The following is a 22,377-nucleotide window of genomic DNA, read 5'->3' on the forward strand; positions in this document are numbered from 1 at the left end:
AAGGGCCTATACATTTTATCTTGGTGTAAAATAGGTAGATCTACAACTAGAAACAACTGTTATAACATACACATTTACATTTAGAATTATTATATAAATGATTCAAATTTGTTATTAAGTTGAAATTATCCTCCTGTAACGCGACGGCATACATGAAAGAGACGTCAGAAGTGACGTCACTCATCCGATTTGAAATTTAACGTCAATATGGAAAAAATATTGACGATTCAGGTTTCATTGAAAATTCATGGAGTTTTTTAATTGGTACGTAGTGAGTATCATTGATTTGAATTTTCCTCGAAAAGTCAACGTATGCAAGTATTCAGAAATTCAAAATGAATCACAACTGTTATTTTGTTGTAATTACGAAATAATAATAATTTCAGGCGATGGTGATATTATAATCGATGAAATCGATATTATAATCGATGAAATGTCAACTACATGTAACCAAAGCTAGCATGATTCAATGTAATAAAACAACTGATTAGAAAAATCAAACGTCACCTCCATTCGTTTCTCTGTCGGACGCATCTTCTGACATATTAACGTTAAGTATTCTTCCTAGATCTTCAAATGCAGTTTTGTTCATTTTGCATTCATATATTTTGTCGTCTTGCGTATAAGCCATATCGATGAATGCCTTTATGCTCGTTCCTTTGTGTTCGCTATCTTTGACCTCGACCTCGTTTGTTGTTCTGTTGCTTGGAAGCTGTTTTTCTCTCTTCACGTGCAAAACAACAACGATTGTTCTTTCATACTGTTCCGCTGTAAATACAGACGTAATATACAAAAGTAAGTTCTTCAGATTTACAAATTTTAGTAAACAATATACTTTATACTGTATCAAAAACTGAAATGAATAACCATATTTTTAAACCATCCCGAAATATTATCACTACAGGGCGTAGCAACAGGGCTTTTTTTTTTGCTTTTTTTTTTTTTTTTTTTTTTTTTTTTTTTTTTTTGTTGCTAAGTCGTCACTTGATTACTTTTGTACGTTTAATTGCGCACTTTGATCATAAAAACGAGTAGTTACAGGGTTTTGACTTTCATCTTAATCTTATGATCTGGAAATGTGTTTCCCTTTTTCTAAAGAAACATAATATTATGCATCTAATGTTTTACATCATTGATATTCTAATAAAAATTATTTTCAGGTATTTGAAGTGCTCCGTCTTTTCTTAGTTTTTCCTGCACTGCAGTAACTGTAGGTAGCAGCGATAACTTTTATGGTGTAAAATGTTGCCTACATATCTAATTTCATTGTACAATTTAATTCAAAACAGAATTTTAAACTGTTCGTGCTAAATAACTGAGCGGAACTCCGATCAACTGTTTGCGTTACATTTGGTAGTCTAAGAGTTCATGTCGAGAATGTGATAAGAGTGGTAAAACGAGCGAACTCTACACAATACTTGTCAATGATGACCAATAAGGTGGTTCTGCACGTTCGGGTGATTATTTTTCGACAATATGAAATTTTATTAAACTCTGATTTTTGTTTCAAAAGATAACAGGTAAGAGTAACTTCTCAGACGCACAGTGCACAGCAAAATAGGTCTCAGAGCCACGCATTTGCAAAGTAGGGCCACAACAAAAATAATATGTAACTAAAAAAAAAACGTTATAGCTGCGATGCTTCAAAAATCCAACAAATAAGAATTAATTTTATGCACATAATAAAGGGTGAGGTAGTGGTAGGGGGTGAAAAAGAGGCGGGGAAGGGTAATCGGGAATGTACAACAAGGATGAATATTGAAAACGGATTGTTACGTTTCTTAATCTCAGTTACCGTACAATGTAAACCACAGCAGCGCAGAGACTCTAATGAGGACATACTTGATAGTCATAATTGAAATAACGATTATTAGACACTTAGTGTTCATTTGATAACTGATGGCTTAATGAAAAGATAAGTGTCAAATATTGGAATATATGCCGAGATATGTTCGAGACAATTGTGTTTTAGGACATATTGCTAAAATTTTAAAAGCAGCGTAATCTCTTCGCAATTTATATCACGCTGGGTTCATATCTAATAAATAGCAAACCACGGTCGTATAAACTTTACTCAGAAAACCAGGTTATATACCGTTATTCTATTAAAGAAATAATATATCCCAAACAGTGATATGTTGTTGAATAAAAGCATTTGTTTCGAGTTTAGATGCGAAATAATTATATAATTAATGATATAATGATACGCATCTAAACAACAAACACTGAATTTATTCAAAGCAAATCACTGTTTAAGATATATCATTTCGAAGCTAACTCGTTATCAAGAATTATTATATACATCCCTGACAATATCCATCAAATACGTGCTCGATTTCTGTTGATTTCTTTTCCAGCACATAAAATTAAGCCCCAGACAACTGAATGTCTTATTCACGCAAGGGAAACTAAGGACATATAAAATAAAATAGATATCCGGAAAAAATGGCATGCGATGGCAAAGTGTGTTTTGCGAAAATCGTGAAGCACAGTGCATGTTTAGTGATTGACCCCTCTACAGTTAATTGCTACGCTTTCCTATTTGGTGGTGTGATGACTAATAAAGTATAAGACTCCATGATGCTTTTCTCCTAAATCCTATATACAACGGGCGGAGGGAGTTGATTTTTGTCTTACAGTTTTCTAAGTCGTGCCCTTAAAAGTTAGGCTCTTGTTGCTCTGACTCCACACAAGTTGTTGAGTACTTTGGTGTAATTATACCTTAGATTTACCTTAATTTTATCTTTTGCTTTATTTATCTGTTATTTTTGCACTAGTCTTAGAGCTTTTCTCAGCGGGGATTTTATTTACATTGTGTTGTCTAACTTGTTGAAGATAGGGTAAGTGCGAGGTTGGCATGCCCTTAATCCCCATTAACCTTTATATACGTTACTGGCCGTTCCAAGGCGGTGCCCCTATTTTCAACTTGTTTTCTCTCCGTCTCGTATTTTCTGTTGAGTATGTAGTCTTGATTGATGTCGGTATGTTTTAATTGTCTTGTGTTGCATTTCTAGTATTGTTTATTGTTGACATTTTATTAACATTGTCTTGTCCAACTTGTTAAATATAGGGCAAGTGCGAGGTTGGCATGCCCTAAACGCGTTTAAACCCCCAGTTTCCTTTATATAGGTTACTGACCGTTCCAAGGCGTTTCCCCTATTTTCAACTGGTTGTTTTGTCTGTTATGTATTGTCTGCTGCGTATATATTCTTGTTTGTTGTCAGCGTTTTTTACCTCCTCCTCATTCCCCGTATTGCCCCTCCTTTCCCTTGCATTTACGCTACTTTTGCATCCCCACCCCCTTTACTCTGAGTAAATTTTCATGGCTCCCCTTTGTTTTAGCAGCCGGAATCCTAAGACGGTACACGATTGTTTTTTCTACTTGTGTGTGTGCGTTTGTATGCTTGTGAGTCTATATCGGTGCCCTACTCTTTCCTTATATTTTGCCTGTTCGTTTTTCTATGTTATTCAATTAGTCGTGGCTGTATGTTTATCTTTGGTACAGGAGTGTCTGCGCTATCGTCGTGTACGTTGTAGTGTGACTGTTATCAAGGAACGTGGCCTTCCCTTTGTTTATTCGTCCTTGTTCAACTTTCCCCTTCGGGTTCCTCCTCCTCGCGGCACTATTTTGCCCCTTACCATTTCCTTCCCCTCCATCTATATTTAGCATAAATTAATACGTACTTGCTGGATTTTTGAAGCAACCCGTCTGAAATATTTTTCCATTACAGCTTCTTTTTGTTGTGAGCCTACTATGCAAATGCGTGGCTCTGTGGCTGTGTATTTGGTGCTGTGTGCTTCCGAGAAATCTGCCCTTACCTCTTATCGTTTGACAAGTATGCTAATCTTTATGTATGGTTAAATGCATGTATGGTTAAATTGCAAAAATAGTTTTTGTTCTGTCGCAATATTCAAGGGTCATTTCAAAGTCGTCACAGACAGACCAAATGTCAAAACGTACTTCTAATGTATTTAAGGTAATATAGTGCGTATATTTGAAATATGATTATAAAATGACACTTCAAATGCATTTCTTGCATTCCAGGCAGCAATAAAAACTTGCATTTAACCTTTGCAAACTGTTAGACGAATGTTGACGCATCGTACACTTTTTCTGAGAAATATGCGAGAAAGAGAAAATAAAGTACGTTTTGAGAAAGACATATGAATTTTACATAAATACTAGTATGTAATATTTCTCGTATCAATTGTTATAATCCCGTTACTATGGTGTATGCAACTAAGTATATTTAGTTCTCAAAGGACAGCGGGGGCAAGTGTTCGATCAATGGGCGAGGCGTTGTTCTCCATGACGACTTGAAATTCTGTCAGGTGTAATTTCGCCCTCCACCTCTGAATCATATAGAGAAGTTGACAGTATCTTGCAGGGAAATATCTAGTAATGGAGCAGCATCCAGATACATATGTTAGGTTACAAGACCGCCGTTACAGGACTAAAATATTGGTATAAAAACGTCGCTATGCCCCAAAACAAATAACCAAACCATGTATTTCAATTAAAGAGATAACGAAAGATCTCTTAAGATATTCATTGGTAACTACAGCATATAAATGTTTTTTCATGTTCCTTATTACACGGAAGATAATGCGTTCTAACTTTTGTTTTGTAAACATCAATTGGACGCCTCCATATATTATGAGAAAGAAAGCATTATATTCTTGTTTTTTTTTTCTTTTCAGAAAATCGCCCAAATCTTTATAACAAAATCTGTCCTATATGTAGGTCTCATATCTTCACACACAAGACATATTGAAAGAAATAAACACTTGTGGAATATACATCTCACTTTGTAAATAAAATTAACATGTCTTGTATAGAGCATACAAAGATCTGATTTCAATATTGGTGATAAAATCATTATAAATATAATAATATTTATGTCAATTTGTCCACGCGGTGATAGTTAAAATTTAAGATTATCATTTTAGAGAATTAACTGAAAGGTTGATCAAATATAAACGAAATTGTACAAATCGTCAACTTATTAATCTGTACACTATTTCAAGCACTAACATCGAAGCTGTTAATGCAATATTAGGATTATATTATACATAAAATTTAGCAAGCTATTTCTGTTTCGACTGCTATCAGTTTAGCTTTGCTTCCACACTTTCTCTTCCTTTTCAAAACAAAAGTTGATGTTGAATCAGATCGAAACAATTTAAACGTCTGATTCTTGGTTTTATACAAGATGTCCTTGATAGCATTGTGAAAACAAATGTATTATCTTGAAATTGAGATATTAGTTATTGAGATATTGTCAACAAGAAAATATAAAAATATCAGAAAGGTTGGGTCATATTTATATAATAGTAACACACGTAAGCACATCCTATGAAATAATGAAGTCATACCTTCCGATATATTCATTGCTACTGACATATGGTGGCTAAACTAATCAAGATTATGAAATATGGTAATTCGATCGTAGCTGAAAGACACACCATGTGTAAAATAGCTTCATGAAGAATAAGAAAAACAGGAAGAAAAAAAAACAAAATTCAAATCAACAGATTTATGATAAACAAAATCAGGCAATTATATATGTCACGCTAAGACGCCTATTTCTTGTGTAGTGGAATTATTGCGGATTTTATTCAGTTTTAATTATATAGCTAAGAAGCCATTTTAGTTTATTCTAGCAGACAATATATTACTTTTTACACGTTCAGTTTACAATAGAGAAAACACACATTTATTTAAATTCATAACATTAGATTTCCCTCGTCGTAAATTGATACCTTAGCTCTACCGGGTTCTGTCCCTAACCACTCTCTTTGTGATTCTAAACATATAACAGAAAAACACAAATGTGTTATCTCTATATTCGCAGTCATATAGATCGTGCTAATGTGATTTGATATACTATATAATTCACAATTAGCTAGAACCAGCATAAATAATTAATAGCAAAATTGTAGCTGTCTAAACCACTTTAAGAGCGGTTACTAGTTCTTATAAAAGCTTACTGTAAATGGGAAAAAATGTTTTAATTTTAGATGATTCAAAGTATGGAGAGCATTATTTTCATTCTAAAGAAACGCAAAAATCCATAACATTTGCACTTTTCTAATATTTGTTTTAAACTTTGAATTCGCTTGATTTTTGTACATACATAGTATTTCTGAACAGCCACACATTCATGAAATGACTTAAGCACAAACAAAAACTACTGAAATCTAGATTTTGACACAACAGTCCTGTTGAGGTAATGCTTGAGAGATTTTTACATTTGATACTATCTCACGATCAGACTTAATCAAACCGAGTTTGTTAAATTCTACATCATTGCGGTCTATGCTTCTATATCTATATAACTATCAACAGTTAGTACACTAAAACTTTGTACGCTCGAACTCGGCGAGACAAGCAAACTTTGTTCGAAATATAAGTAGTACGCGTACGAGCCATAAGAATAAACATAATATAAAATATTGTGCATAGACCTGATGATGACTTCCTGTCTGGGGCAGGGCGCGGATTATCCGAGATAAAGCGAACGAAGTTGACTAATAGTTTCGATGAAATACACTTAGTAAATAATTTCTCCCAGAAGCTTTAAACAGATTACAGACCAGCCTTTTAAAATTGTTACCCTGAAAAAGGAAGTTACTTCTCACATTCATAATTATCGCAGTAAAAATCAAATATTTTTATTAAAAAGTAGCAAAAATGGCGAAGATACGACGCTCATAACAAAAAATCACTCATTGACATTTGACCTTGTATTGTGACCTTAATGTAATCCTTACAAGGCGACAATTATCCCCAGTGACTTTTTTCTCAATTCTTATAAAGTTAACGTTGAACTTGGCTGTCGGTCATTAACAAAAAATGCCATCAAAGGCAATTTCTAGGCATCTTTTTTCCAGTATATAGGCACTCTATATCTTATTAACTATTTAAGAAATTTCATAAAACTAGCACTAATTGCTAGTCTCATCAAGAGGACACATACGGTACATTAATTACCCAGGTCACAAGGTCCCTTGTCAAGGTCATATTTAGAGGTCAGCTCCTCCTCTTCTAAACATATGGACCTTCACTTAACATGGTCTGAAACATCCCTGTGGGGTCCTTTCTCAAAAACATTCTGCTTTTCTCGGTCCCATTCCGGGGCCATCAGAAATAAAACAGAAAAATACTTTAAAGAACTTCTTCTTCTAAACCACTTAACAGGTACTCACGAAATTAATTTCGTACGAAGTATCCTGGTAATGTCCTCAAGTTTATTTAGATGATTTTGCTTGGCCCCTTTCAGAGGCAGCCACATATTTCAATAGAGCAAGAGCTCGCCGAACACGAAATGCACCCCCGCCCCCTTGATGCATTCAGTAATTGCACAAGGAACAGAAATTATTTGCTCACTGTAAACAAAAGTTAAAATGTTTTGGTTCAATGTGACATTGACCTATGACCTATTGACTTCAAATCAACAGGAGTCATCTGCTGGTCATGATCAACCTCCCTATAAAGTAAAGTGATCCTAGGCCCAAGCGTTCTCAAGGTATCGTCCTGAAAAGGTTTAACTGTTCAGGGTCAATGTGACCTTGACCTTTAGCATACAGACCTCAAAATCTATAGCTGACATATAGGTCATGACCAAACTCTCTATCAAGTTTAATGAACCTAGACCCAAGCGTTCTCAGGTTATTGTCTGGAAACGGTTTAAATGTTTCGGATCACTGTAACATTAACCTTTGACCTACTGACCTTAAAATCAAAAGGGGTCATCTGCTGGTCATGATAAACATCTCTATCATCTTTCAGGACCATTTGCCCAAGCGTTCTCAAGTTATCGTCCAGAAACCGTTTAACTGTTCCTGGCCAATCTGACCTTGAACTTTGACCAAACTACCTCAAAATCAATATGGATCATCTGCTGGTCATGATCAATCTGCCTTTTAATTTTCCTGATCCTAGACCTAAGCGTTCTTGAGTTATCGCCCGGAAACCGTTTTACTGGTCCTGGTCACTGTGACCTTGATCTTTGACCTACTGACCTCAAAATCCATAGCGGTCATTGCTGGTCATGACCAACCTCCCTATCAACTTTCACGATCCTAGGCCAAAGCAGTCTAGAATTATCATCCAGAAACCGTTTAACTGTTCCGAGTCACTGTGACCTTGAACTTTGACATACTGACCTAAAAATCAAAAGGGGTCGTCTGCTGGTCATGTTTAATCTTCCTATTAACTTTCATGATCCTAGACCCAAGCGTTCTTGAGTTATCATCCGGAAACCATTTAACTGTTCAGGGTCACTGTGACCTTGACCTTTGACATACAGATCTCAAAATCAATAGGGGTCATTCGCAGGTAATGACCAACGTTTCTCTTAACTTTCGTGATCCTAGGCCCAAGCGTTCTTGAGTTATCATCCGGAAACGGATTGGACTACATACAGACCGACCGACAGACTGACCGACATCTGCAAAACAATATACCCCTCCTTCTAGAATGTTTATGCCCGATGGCATTCAGTTTGTCTTCCATTTTTGTTGACATAAAAGTCTAAGTGAACTAATTGCAGCCGATAAAAATAAAGGTTCCATATAAGTCAAAATTACAGCAGCAATAACATTTAACTCACATGACCTTTCGTCCTTAAGGATAGCATGGTGTAATAGGCCTCGATTTCACCGAAAGCGTTCATACAATTTGATAATGTAAGCTTTGAAAATGTCAAACGATAGAAATAAGGTGCATATTGAAAATTTATATAGTGACAGAAGTTCTCAAAAATTTCATTAAGATTACTTCCCTGATGATTTTACTTTTTCGTGAGTTATTTCCCCTGAAAAAAAAAACTGAAAACAATGATTTCCTCCTTTTCCGTACGGGGAATTTTAGATTTCTTTTTTATATTTGTAATAGAATCATAAAATGCAGCTTTCTACCGCTAAATTTTCTCGAAACTCAAGTTCAGATTTTCATAATCAAAGAAACTATATTTTTCATATATGTATAGGCATCAATGTTAATTTCAATACTGATTATCTCTCTCAAAAAAAGATAGAATATGAAAAAAAAACTCTCGGTGAAAAGTTTTTAATTTTGAATGTCTTTAAAGTGACCAAGTTTCATTTAAATATTACCGACCAGTTACAAGATATGAAATATGGCAATTAAACCATGTCATCCTTAAGTGTGTCCTTTGCCTTTAGGGAAAGGGACCTGACTCCTGTGACAATATTCTTATTCATTGGGGTGGAGTGGTAATTACTGAGTTAATTATCTCTTCCAAATAAAAGAAAAATTCTCAAATTTATGTTCTAGAAAATATCTTATACGAAATTTGACCCTATGTGTGACTTTGAGATAGAGGCATGGGGTTTCTGCGCGACATTCCGCCTCATTTAGATTAAAATAAGATTAAAATAACTTTAACCTCATAAGATAAATGTTTGGGATTTCCGCGCAGCACTCCGTCTCAAACATTCATGCCAAATAGAAATATGATTGCTCTATGAATGTCAAAGTTATGGCTGAAACATGCTCTTAAATGACCTTCGACTCATTAGTATGACCTTGACTTTCAAAATCGGGGTCTGATGTTTCCGTGTGACACTCCGTCTTAGTAAGGCAACATCTATGGCAAATAAAGGTAAGCGTGTCGAATGCATGGCTGAGTTATGGCCCAGAAAATCTTTTAAATGTCCTTTGAAATGTGACCTTGATCAGATGGATCTTCACTAAAATGGTCTGTAAAATCACTGTAAATTACTCTCTTATAAACTAGTATATACAAATAATATTTGGTAGAAAGTATAGCTATAAACAATTTCATTTGCAAGTTACAAATCATGCAAGGTCAGAAGGTAATTTTTTCAGCAGAGTAACATACGACCAACTGGGCATCTTGTTTTATTTTCGTAATCAGATTTTTATGAAGTTCCAATTTTTGTCTATCCAAATAGTCTTTGCCTGTAATAATATGAAAGGAACACGGGAAAGTAAATTTCTTTGCACTTTTTGGTTATTATGCTTAAACCAATTACTTATTTTCAGCAGGTGGGGTAATAACATTATCCCTGATTTTTTTTTTGCGAAATTGCACGTAAGAGTATTCAGTACAATATATAATTTGATGTTTTTGCTTGTATTTTATCATATTAATGGTTTGTTTTCTCTAATTATCGGCTACCAAATACTTAATTTTTCAGATTGTTTTTTTTTTTTTTTTTTTTTTTTTTTTCTTTTTTTATAATTTTAAAACTTTAAAATATCTCTAATTCATCTTAAAATTGTCAAGAAATAGATAGCATAGGTGTCATATGTAATCATAAAGTTAATAGACGAATATTTTATCAAACCATTTTTTGCTTTATTTGGGTTTAGTGGGTGGGGTAACTAAAAAAACCCGTGATTTTCGCATTTCTTGGTCATAATTAAACTAGGATATTAAAGTAATGTTTAATTCTAACGGGTATTTTTTTGTATCGGTTATAATACATGATTTTGAGAAAGGGGAGCTTTTTAAACGTATTTCATTATACTGTAATATAAACATCAACGATTTTATTTTATTTCCTTGTATTCCAAGTGTCAAATTTACTTTAAATTTGTCGGAAATCAGTACATTTTACATAATTTTATAGCTTGTATGCAATACTTATGTTGAAAAAAAAAACATATTTGAACTGATTTCAGGGAAGATTCATAAATTGTTTTCAATGAAATAAAAATGCTGCGACTGTACAGAGTTATCTCCTCTAGCATTTCACGAATTTTGTATGAGCGTTCAGTTTGCAAGCCCAATGTTTTTAGTCTTCAATAATATGTATAGAAACTGTCTATAGAATGCCAGAAACACTAAGTCCATTTCTAGGCACTTTTCGTAATTCTGGCTCCTTGGCTATTGGTTTATTCTACAGACATAAGACCTTCAAAGTACTGATCCATCTAATTAAAGAACCCTATTAAAACGAGGTGCTGAAAGTTGGAAACTAAACAATACTCATGTTTAAGACGAGGAATATTGTAAACTTATATTACATCACTGACAGGTGTATTAACTTACCACCAGATAAGAAAATTATGGGAATTTTAAGTACTAAATAAAGGAATGTTTATCATATCACTGTATCAGAAAAGGAATTATATCATTCTGTTATATTTTATACAGAACAAAATGATAATGAAAGAATTGCTGAGGTTGGAAACGAAATATAACTCGTCAATGATTATAAATTATTTGGAGCTTGAATAAGATCTTGAGTACAACTTCTAAGTAAAGGAGAGAGAAAAGAAAAAATTACTTCAATCTTGACACTTTAGACAAAATAGAAATAAAATATTATTTCATTTTTAACAAATAACAAACGTGTTTCAAGTATTTAAGACTTTCTGTCCAAAGAACTTGATTTTTAAGAGAACTTATACAAGTCATCTACAAGTGACAGTGATCATTCCATATATCTCAGTCATAAAATCTAAACAACACTAAGTCTTGCTACAGCTAATACTTGTGAAGGCCTAATTATCATAGACGTATGCACTCAGGCTATTACCAGTGTGAAACATAATAAAAGCCCTGGACTTGATTGCCTTACATCGTAATTTTAACAAAAGCTTTGGAGCAATTTTTTGCCTCTGGTACTCAAATCTTATGACAATTCTTTCAAGGAAAAATGAACAATAAAGAAGTCAACGATAATGTATATTCTCATTCCATATAAAAAGGGTGACTCTAAAAGATGGACAACAATTTTTTTATTTAATCTAAAATGTAGATTATAAAACTATTGCCAGAGTATTAGCGCTAAGGTTAAAAAAGGTACTGCCGAAAATTATAAGCTAGACCAACAGGATTTTATCTAAAACAGATTCATTGGCTACAGTGTAAGACAATATCAATACACAATATAAGACAAATGCAGGACATCATCTTAGAACTGTTTGATATTGATGGGTTAATGTTATTTCTTCATTTAAAACAACACCTAATCGACTGCAGTTTATGAAATACGCTTTAGTAAATTTGATTTCGAACGTTTAGCAGAAAATGCAATCTTGAGATAAAAAGTGTATTTAAGACGTGCCTTTCCAACGTATATCGTATATCTACGAAATCTAAACAAGACATGTTGATATTTTGTAAACTAATCTGTACACATTTTAATTACTACTTTAGTTTTCGATAAAATATATCGCCTCAAACTGTAATTTGTAAATTAATGTTAGCTCGGAAATTGTTCTTCCGGAAAAAAACATGTTTTAATGGAGGGTTAAAACGTATAACTATATAATTAACATCATATTTGTTAGAAACGATAAGACCTACCTTTTACTTTATGTAAACTTTTCTGCATATCACTATTAATGCGGGAATGATTATTGCAAATCAAAATAGTGAATACGTTTGTGTTCCGCTGTTCTTCCGTGAGGCATCCTTCAGTTAACTCTACTTTGTATTTCCTCAGCTTTTCCTTCAACTCAGTAACAAACAATTCTGATGCCTGTGTTGGATCTGGATCCACAATGAACACCGACGACGAATATTTGTCTGAAACATACACAGAAATAAGTGTTTATTGCTTGAATAAATGGACTGTTTATGAATCGTCCTTTGTAAAAGATGTGTCACATTGAATGAAAAACAAACCTAGTTAGTTTTTATTTTCAAACTGCTTAACAAAAAAAATCTTTGATCTGGTAGAAACATGGACTTCCATTAAGCAGAACTAAAAAATCGCTATATAAGGATGAGAGTGGAAAAATATAACCAATATATTAACTAAATATTCAAAATTAACGTACTTTCATAATTATCCTTGTACATTTCAAACCAGAAATAATCATATCATTTTAGCTAAAACGATAACAGTTCCACCTATTTTGAAAGTCATTACCTGTAACATCGGTCTTGATACCTTCAACGCAGTTCTTAACCTTTTTTCCGTGTTTCTCATTGTTGTCATTTTTTCGTTTAGTCTCCGGGTTCTTTTTCAAGCAACGTAAAATTTTCTCAACGGTCGACGTATTTATTTGGCAAGGGTAAATTCCCTCTTTTGTGGTGAAGGCCATTTCAAGTAAAACAAATGTTTCAGGAATGTTGTAGTGTGCCAAATTTGTTTTCAAACGTAATTGCTCCAAATTATCTTCACGTGTAACATACAATAAAATGAAAATGATGCTACTGTACTGCTCGCCTGGAAATACATGAAAGGAAAAATGTTGTTTACTTAAAAATACTTAAACATCATTTCATGTATTGTAAACATATATAGGCTGACTTATGTTATATACTTTATTCGGACCAAAACTGTTGGAGAAAAAAATGCTCTGGAACATCTTTATATATGTCAGGGCATTTTTACTGCAACATAAGCCCAAGTCACACAATCAGATTTAAGTGTAAGGTATGGCTATGCCCCATTTACTGCTTCGACCAACATTTTAGAGATATTAGGTTTCGTCTAGGACACTATGTATTGCTACATACTGCCCGGTCTGAAATGCAACAGGCAACAGGCCGATTACCGTACCAGCCCAGTATCACTCTTTCACTGCGTATGTGTACGTTGTTTGCCACGAACCGCTACGCTTTACTATGCGTTTACCAGGGTTTACTTTAACTAGAAAAATAAAAATCCAAAATTGTAATAAAACCTAGCTTCTCGTAGTAATATGTAATGGTATGATGTTATACCAAGCAAAACCAAGACATACAGTTAATTGTCACAAGTTAGTCATCCAAATGACCGCCAGCAAAGGAAGCTGACCAGTGACTGATTTTTGGTGGTCAATATCTAGAGTTATTTTTCTTTTTGGTAAATGTTTTGAATGTGACTTATTCTCTAAGGGTTCATTTGTTTACTTTTGACTGATAAAAACAGGAAATACTCTTTAATGTAAACAGATGTAAACAGATGTCGCCTGCAACAGAATAGCTGTCAAAAGGAAAGAGTTGACACCTGAACAAAAAGAGATTGTTATATTTTTGGTAAATGATGGACTTTCTCAAAGAAAAATTGCAGAAGTGTTAGAAATAAGCCAATCTGGTGAGACATTGTTTCTGAAAAGGTATAACGCAAGAGAAAGTGTAGAAAATCCACCTCGAAGTGGAAGGCCTTTAGCAGCAGGTAGAAGGGGTGACCGTCAGATTATGAGATTGGCTAGAAGTAACAGAAGGGATCCTTTAGCAGAAAACACTGGACTAGCAATTGGGACATTGCCTGATCCGATATCATCTAGAACTGTTCGACGTGGATTAAAGTTTCATAAGTATACAAGGAGGAATGTAAGAAATACACTAACCATCAATACTACTAACCGAAAAAGGCGTGTCTCGTGGTGTAAACAGAAATTACATTCGACTCTAAATAGAAACTGGAACAAGGTGATCTTTACTGATGAAACTCAAGTGAAACTTGACAGTCTAAAGAGAGTAAGTGTTTGGAGAAAGGCAGATGAAATCTGGCGTCCTGGGTGTCTCGGTCAACATGGAGGTGGATGTGTGTCTGCTTTGTTTTGAGGATGTCTAACTTATAACGGTGTTGGAACTTTGGCAGCTATTTAGGGAAACATAAACTCACAGAAATACATAGTCTAGACAGCAACGTGTGGCTAGTACTGTTATTGCCAAACGTTTCTCACAAGGAGACTATATATTTCAGCATACATAATTGCCAAATTGATTAGAAATCTGAATAGAAAACTATGTACAGATAAAATTAGTTAATGCCCTGGGAAAAGTGTGACATTTTCTGTGATGAAATGTGTCAACCAACAGACGATCTGTGTCAAAAAATTCAAAACCCGCAGAATTTCGCCAGGTAAGATAAGTTGAAAATGCTACTTCTGGAAACTAGAGATAGGATTAAACCAAAGAAATCAATTTTAGGACTGTTAGATGCATAACTGTGTAATCATGTATAGCATTTAACATAGATAGGTTACTTTTCCTTGACTCTGGTATAACATTGACAGGATAAGGTTTAACAGAAGGTATTCACTCAATTTCATTATATAAACACATTGCTTGTGTAAAGAAGGATTAGGATAAGTCTCTGGTAACATGCTTATCAACGTTTTAGAAACATAGTACAATGTAATGCTAATTACTTAATTCCTGACAGTGTAACTGGAGCTTATCTTAACATTTAATAACAGATTATTTCCTTTATTAAAGGCACTGATCTACGTATGTTTTAATATTTTTAATCTTTCTTTAAGACTGAAGTCTGGTCATATTATGAATATTAGAACTTAAAAATGCCAAATCAAGAAATATAGATGCCCAAGTCGGGAATCGAACCCGGGCCGCGGCGGCAAAAAAATCACGCTCTCTTTTACCAGTACTTCATGGAGGAACATGTATTTTAGAACCGTAAAATATTATTATTTATACTTAAAGCAGTTTACATCGAGTTAACCGTTACAAACACTTTTCCGTTTTGTAGAAATTAGTAAACACAACTAATTCTCATTGTTTCCGTACCATAAAGTCAGTAATTAAGTTTCAAAGCTTTCTTATGAAATACACCATTAATTTCCTAAAAACCAAAATTTTCTCTGTCCTTTATTGTCGTATGATCTAAGTGCCTGTGTCATTAGCTAAAGATAAATCAAAGTTGGAAAAGCAAAAAAAAAAAAAAAAAAAAAAAGAAAGAAAAAAGAAAACATGTCATTATGTTTCTGCTAAACATTCAAGAGGCGTCTTTCTTTCAGACAATTCAGTGATATTAAACGTTTACGTATAATGTTACATATACACAAAAGCTCCATATAACTGTGGTACAATCTGTATTATAACTATAACCCCTTCATTCAAATAAATATCATCCAGAACTCGAGTATCTTTCACGGGACAGATTGTGTTTTAAATATCAATTTTCAGCTCAGTTATATTTGACGATACTTTGATTTCCAAAGTTTGAGCGTTAGGAAACTATGCAGATTATGAATGACAATTTTTGTACTTACCCGCAAGTTCATCTAGACATGATTTCACATCTGCTGGATCGCTGTTACAAACAATGATTGTAAAAATACTAGAATCAAACTGGTCTGCTTCAATCGTCTTGAACTTAGTTGAAATGCTATTTTCTGCCAGGCGTTTACTAAATTTATCCACGAATATTGTTGTTGCATCAGTTGGCGTGCTGTTGATTATTTGAACTTCAGGCAACACTTCTGAAAATGTTTGGATGATAAATATTATCTAACAAAATCAAAAAGCGTTCAGAGATACCGTCCTATCATTGACGCTTGGTAATGTTTTCACTTATTTCACTTATTTACTATACGTTTCCAGAAGCTGTAGATTTCAAATTAGCTCGTAACGTTTGTATATATATACACTTAACCATGACAAGACTCGACACAAGAAGGAAGTCTATAAAGCAAATAAATAAAATGACTTCACATGCCTTTTCAACAGTATTTAATTAAAAAAATACAAACTAGTTTCGCCTATCGGCTCATCAGTGTGCATACAATGTAACGTGACGTTGCTATGGTAATGACGCGACGTCAATATAAAGGGACGTTATTCCGATGTTATTTGTTTCAAAGGGGCGTAATAAACATTATCATTTAAGTACAGATTTTGACTGTTAGTGTAGTCTGTTAAGTTTTGGTTTAAAGCATGTTATAAAATAATTTTCTTTCGCTAACCTAGCTAAAGTACTATCTACTTTCATTTTAAAGAAAGTGGACATTTGAATTTTGGATCTTTATTACTGCAAATATCTATATGATTATTTTGTGGAATTTGTCTAGTTGAAGGGTCTCTTATATTTGTTGTGCGTGAACAGTTCTTCTTTTTTGTAATTTATCGCCAGTTTGGCCAACATAATATTCTTCACATCCGTTGCAGGTGATTACATGAAGTACATTTTTTTACATCACAGGACATATTTTCATTTACGTAAAATGTTTTGCCATTAAAGTTGTAGAAATTGTTTTCTTTTATATAAACCTGGCATCTGGATTGTTTTTTAACTTTCTTTTGTTAGAATCTGAGAACGATCATATATCGATTTATGTTGCTACTTGCAAGAAATTTATATATATTCACATACCTGGTGTTCGATCGCCACTGCCATGAGCAATTTTCTGAAAATGAAATACATTTTCTAAGTAATATTTTTTAGAAAAGTCAAATTACATATCATAGACAGTAACTAGAAAGATAAGCAGCCTACTCAAAACCATATTCTAGTTAGCAGATGAATAATATTACTGCCTGTTATCCCCTGAAAGCGCATTACTTTATAAGTGATTTGCAATTAAATACAGTTTAATACAGAACAAACACTAAAAAAAACACTAATAACATACAGTCAGATGAAAAAATCTCTCGATTCTAAATGTTCAGTATAATTTATGATGCTTTGAAATAATTTCAAAATATTTTAGTTACAAGGCAAAAATGTATAAACGACAATAACGACACATCGAGCTCTTGCTTTATGTACCATAAGTTACGTTATCAAATCAAAGATGCCATTATAATATTTTCCCACCATTTACTTCCATGAATCTATCTACAGTGAATGGCGGACACATTATCAGGCATAATGTAGATTTCTATGTGTTTGTGTTATTTCAATGAGGAATATCGATGACATGCTAGAAGAAACAAGACGATGAGACGGACATTCCTTTAAAGTAATGATAGTGATATGTATAAACAATAGTAATTTTGATGTGGATTTAGAATAAATAGGAGTAAACCCTCTTGCAATGTAGTTCATAGTTTGAAATATGGTTACAGGCATCAGGCGGCAGCTGGCGGTCGAAAGTACAGTTTAGGGATTCTGTGTGGGATTCATCACAACCTAGCATTTGTTTCTAACTCATGAAGCATTTACTGCTTTTTGGCAAGTTTTCACCCTATTTAGTTACAATTATGTCAATAACACTTAAAGTTTTATTCGGTTTTATAGACAAATATACAGGACTGATATATTACCCGAAAAAGAACAATTTCGGTCCGTGAAAGCTTTCTTCAGTTGTTTTGCCTATTTACAGTGTTTTTGAACATTTTCAGTACCAAACAATTATATCGATTCATACGATATGTTATGTTATCACATAGATTTCATACCATGTTGATAATTGTTGCTATTACGAAACGATAGAGTGTATTTAAACAAGCAAATGTTTTAGTTGAATGATAGTCTGAATGCAAGCATTCGAGTGTTAATTAGGAGCGAAACCTGTGTGAGCTATTTGTACAGAACCAACTGATCAAAATACAGTTGTGGTATTCAAACTGCGTGTTAACTTTAGTTGTCTTATCGTATAGCCTCTGAGAAGTGTCTGTGGTTATAATATTTTCTGTACTCTTGTTATTTTACAACAAAAAAATATATATATATATATTATATAATAATTAAATCATGCTTTGATTTTCACCTGCCATATTTTGACTTGTTCTAAATAAAAAAATTCACAATTGTCTTTCGTAATTCAATTTAAAAGAAAAAATCCGTTTTTTTTTTTTTTTCTATTTTAATTTATTTTGTTTCTCTATTTTTTCAAAACAATAACATCTGTAATTTTATAAATGACGATATTTTCTTTACTTTATTAAATATCAAAAGATATAGCGAAAGTTATACAGTTACCCGAGTGCCAGACATTCCTATCTTAACCCGCTGCCAGTGATTGATTCCATTTCTTGCATGCCTTATTCTTCAATTTGTAGAATATATTTTAAAATAAAAACGATTTGTTTTCTTTAATGTGCTATTTCGTTATAACAATTTAATATGAATTTACACATCCATTCATAATTTATAGAACGTGGGTCATATTACACCCCTGAATTTTACTAGCACCAAAATACTAGAGAAAATCCTGTCCGGCATACAAGAATCTATCTAACCTGGAAACACAGTTTTTCGCGAAATGTGGATTTATTTTGAAAGACATAGTTGTCAACCATAATGTTAAAGGCTTCCCAAGGTAGTTCTAATATCTCTTATTATCTATATCTTGAATAATTCTATGGTAGAAATATTTCTTTTCCTTTTGTAAGAGTATGGCAAAACTCACAATTTCAAAGAACAATTTTAAATATTTCAAAAATGGTTTGCATGAAACTAATTAAGATAACCTGACAGTTGTATTATAAGTTTCCATCAACAAATAAAACCAACATTTAAGTTTTTTAAACAATGGTGTCCAAAATAGATGAAATACAAAAACGAAAATAACCAACCCTAGTTGTTCTAAAATGAATCAATGTATTTTGGAAATTAAAGAAAACTGTAATAAAGATACAAATATATTGTACAAGTTAGAAAAATATCAACCATGGATGTATAGTATAATCAGCAAAAGGACTAACTCCACACCTACACTTTTGGATATATCTCATTACCCTTTGGACATAATTTCATTTCAACAGAATTTGGATATAATATAGATCAAAAATTTACTAAAAGTAGTTCACGAAATTAGTTCATTGAAGCGGAAACAATATGAACAGTACAACCCCCAAAATGTATAAATCACACAATCCGAGTTTTAGTATCTAGTGTGGCCTCAGACACCGTAAATAACGACTGTACAACCGGAACGCATGGATCCAATGAACGGTTGGATACGCCCTTGTGGAAAAGCAGTTCATGTTCTATCAACAGAATGTTGTAGCTCTCGGAGAACAGGTCTCACACTCCTGACCCTTCGTCCAAGTTTATCCAAAAGGTGTTCATTGGGTTCAAGTTAAGAGACTTTAAACACTTCGGTACCGTAGCACACAAATGGTGAGTCTCTGCAGCATAATAAGTGTAACAGCATCTGTATGACATGTATCCCTTTCTTGCATCTCCTTTGCATGGCCCTGTTCTGCTTAATATAAGGAATTTTTGTTGGGATGGGGAGAGTTTAACGTCGCATAGATACAATCGTAGGTCATATGGCGACTCTCCAGCTTTGATGGTGGAGGAAGACCCAGGTGCCCTCCGTGCATTATTTCATCACGAGCGGGCACCTGCGTAGAAGTAGAACCAACGACCTTCCGTAAGCCAGCTGGATGGCATCCTCATATGAATAGTTTAAAGCCCCTAGTGAGGCCCCAGCCGGGCTGCATTTAGATTATCATTCACCACAACAGTGATTATCATTCACAACCACAGCTCTGGTGTAGTGTACAGTGACACGTGCCGCCCAAATCATTCTCGACTCCTGAACTGTTCCTACTCAATGACTTTAGCGTCATAGAAACACCAGATACTTAGAGCTCGGATTTTATTTTTTTTTTTTTTTTTTTTAATTTTTTAATTTTGGGGATTGTACAGTTCAAATTGTTTACGCTTCAATGAACTTGTCATTTTACGCAATTGCTTCATGGATTACTTTTATTAAATATTTGATCTATATAGTGTCCATATTTTGTTGAAATAAGTCCAAAAGTTATCCAAACTTGTAGGTGTGGAGTTAGAACATTTGCTCAGTACATAACTGACATTGTTTCGTATCTGATAAAAAAATATAGACAAGAGGGGGCATGATGGCCCTATATCGCTCGCCTAACTTTAGTTGTTTGTGACCCCCCTCCCCACCATCCGGACTGGGCCAGTTTTAACCCTAGGAGGATAATTTGAACAATTTTTGAAAAGGACTACTACACGACGCTAAATGCAAGAAGGGGACTGAAGCGAAAGTCAAAGAGACACTGGTGCTTGGCATCAGTAATGATCATCTACTCGGCATATCCAATTATCCCACAACCATTCTGGGCCTATTGGTTCTCGAGTAATTAATTTCCATCTTCTGGCCTCTGTGACCTTGACCTTTGATCGAGTGATCCCAAAATAATAAGGGGCCATCTACTCTTCATGTAAAAACATTATATGAACTGTTTGGGAAGTGTTTTCCATGTTAAGGCCCCTCTGACTTAGACCTTTGGTCAAGTGACACAAAAAATCGATACGAATCATCTACTCTGTACTTCCTATCAATCTATGAAGTTTGAAGATTCTGGGTGAAATGGTTCTCTAGTTATTGATCAGAAACAGCTTTCCCTGTTCAGGCCCCTGCGACCTTGACCATTGATTTAGTTACCAACGGTCATCTACTCCGTAGGGCCTATCACTCTATGAAGATTGAATGCTCTAGATCAAATAGTTTTCCAGTAATTGATCGAAAATGAAATATGACGGACAAACGGCTGCTGACCTTGACCTTTGATGGAATGACTCAAAACCAATATTGATTATCATCTAATCTGCAAGTTCTATTACATTATGAACTTTGAAGGTTCTAGTACGAATGGTTCTTAAATTACTGATAGGAAATGGATTTCCATGTTCTGGTTCCTGTGACCTTGACCTTTGATTGAATGACCACAAAATCAGTAGGGGTCATTTACTCTGCATGTTCAATTTTTCCATGAAGTTTCAATATTTTGAGTTAAGTGGTTCTTTATGCTATTGATTGGCAATGGTTTTCTCTTTTTAAGTTTTATATTAACCATGTGACCTCTAGAGCGGAGCAATATTTGACCCAAGGTGGATAATTTAATAATCTTTGTAAAGGGCCACTAGTTGATGCCACATATTAAATATCAAATCCCTAGAATCTGTGGTTTTGGACAAGAAAAATTTCCATATTTTCCCTATATCAGTCTATGTAATCCATGTGACCCCCAGGGTAGGTCCATACTTGACCTTATGGAATAAAAAGAACAATCTTTGTTCAGGACCTATAGATGATACTTCATAACAAATATCAAAACCCTAGGATCTCTGGATTTTGACAGGAAGATTTTCAATGTTTACCTTAAATAAGTCTATATAAAGCATTTGATCCCTGGGGCGGGGTCATATTTGATCGAGGCGAATAGTTTGAACAATCTTTGCAGGGGACCACTAGAGATGCTTCATACCAGATATCAAAACCCTATGTTCTCTGTGTGTGTGGGGGGGGGACAAGAAGCTTTTAAAAGCGTTTTTACCTAAATACGTCTATGTTAACCATGTGGCCCCCAGAGTGGAAGCATATTTGACCCTAGAGTATTAGTATGAAACATCTTGGTAGACGACAACTAGATGAGGCTACATATAAACTACCAAAGCATTAGGACCACTGGTTTTGAACAAGAAGTTTTTAAAGAGTTTCCTTTACGTTGCCATAGCAGTGGAATTCAATTTTTTAACAGTTTTTAAGGAAGACCATCTAAGAAACATCCCTTTGAAGTTTTATCGAAATTGGCCAGGTTGTTCAAGAAGAGATGTTGTTTAAATGAAAGTGTGACGAACGGACGGACGCCGGACTGTAAGCGATCACAAAAGATCATTTGTGCTCAGTTGAGCTAAAATCCTGGGAACGGAAAAGAAGGACGGACCAGATCAGACAGTGAAGACATACGAAATTTGCTTATGTTATAAAAGATT

The 22,377-nt window shown here is 34.1% G+C and overlaps 2 protein-coding genes across 2 annotated transcripts; one reads left to right on the top strand and one right to left on the bottom strand.

The window, feature by feature from the left end:
- Positions 1-327: 327 nt before the first annotated feature.
- Positions 328-13,051, bottom strand: LOC128552841 (uncharacterized). The gene is made up of 3 exons (XM_053533901.1): positions 12,877-13,051; positions 12,309-12,530; positions 328-768 (listed from the first exon to the last, which is right to left on the bottom strand). Exons 1-3 carry the CDS (start codon positions 13,049-13,051, stop codon positions 497-499), a joined length of 669 nt encoding a protein of 222 aa, XP_053389876.1. The 3' UTR covers positions 328-496.
- Positions 13,052-13,482: 431 nt separating this feature from the next.
- Positions 13,483-14,501, top strand: LOC128552840 (uncharacterized). The gene is made up of 2 exons (XM_053533900.1): positions 13,483-13,537; positions 13,897-14,501. Exons 1-2 carry the CDS (start codon positions 13,483-13,485, stop codon positions 14,499-14,501), a joined length of 660 nt encoding a protein of 219 aa, XP_053389875.1.
- The last annotated feature ends 7,876 nt before the right edge of the window (positions 14,502-22,377 follow it).

This window comes from Mercenaria mercenaria, unplaced genomic scaffold (assembly GCF_021730395.1).
Source record: "Mercenaria mercenaria strain notata unplaced genomic scaffold, MADL_Memer_1 contig_3211, whole genome shotgun sequence".
In the NCBI taxonomy this organism is placed as follows: domain Eukaryota; kingdom Metazoa; phylum Mollusca; class Bivalvia; order Venerida; family Veneridae; genus Mercenaria; species Mercenaria mercenaria.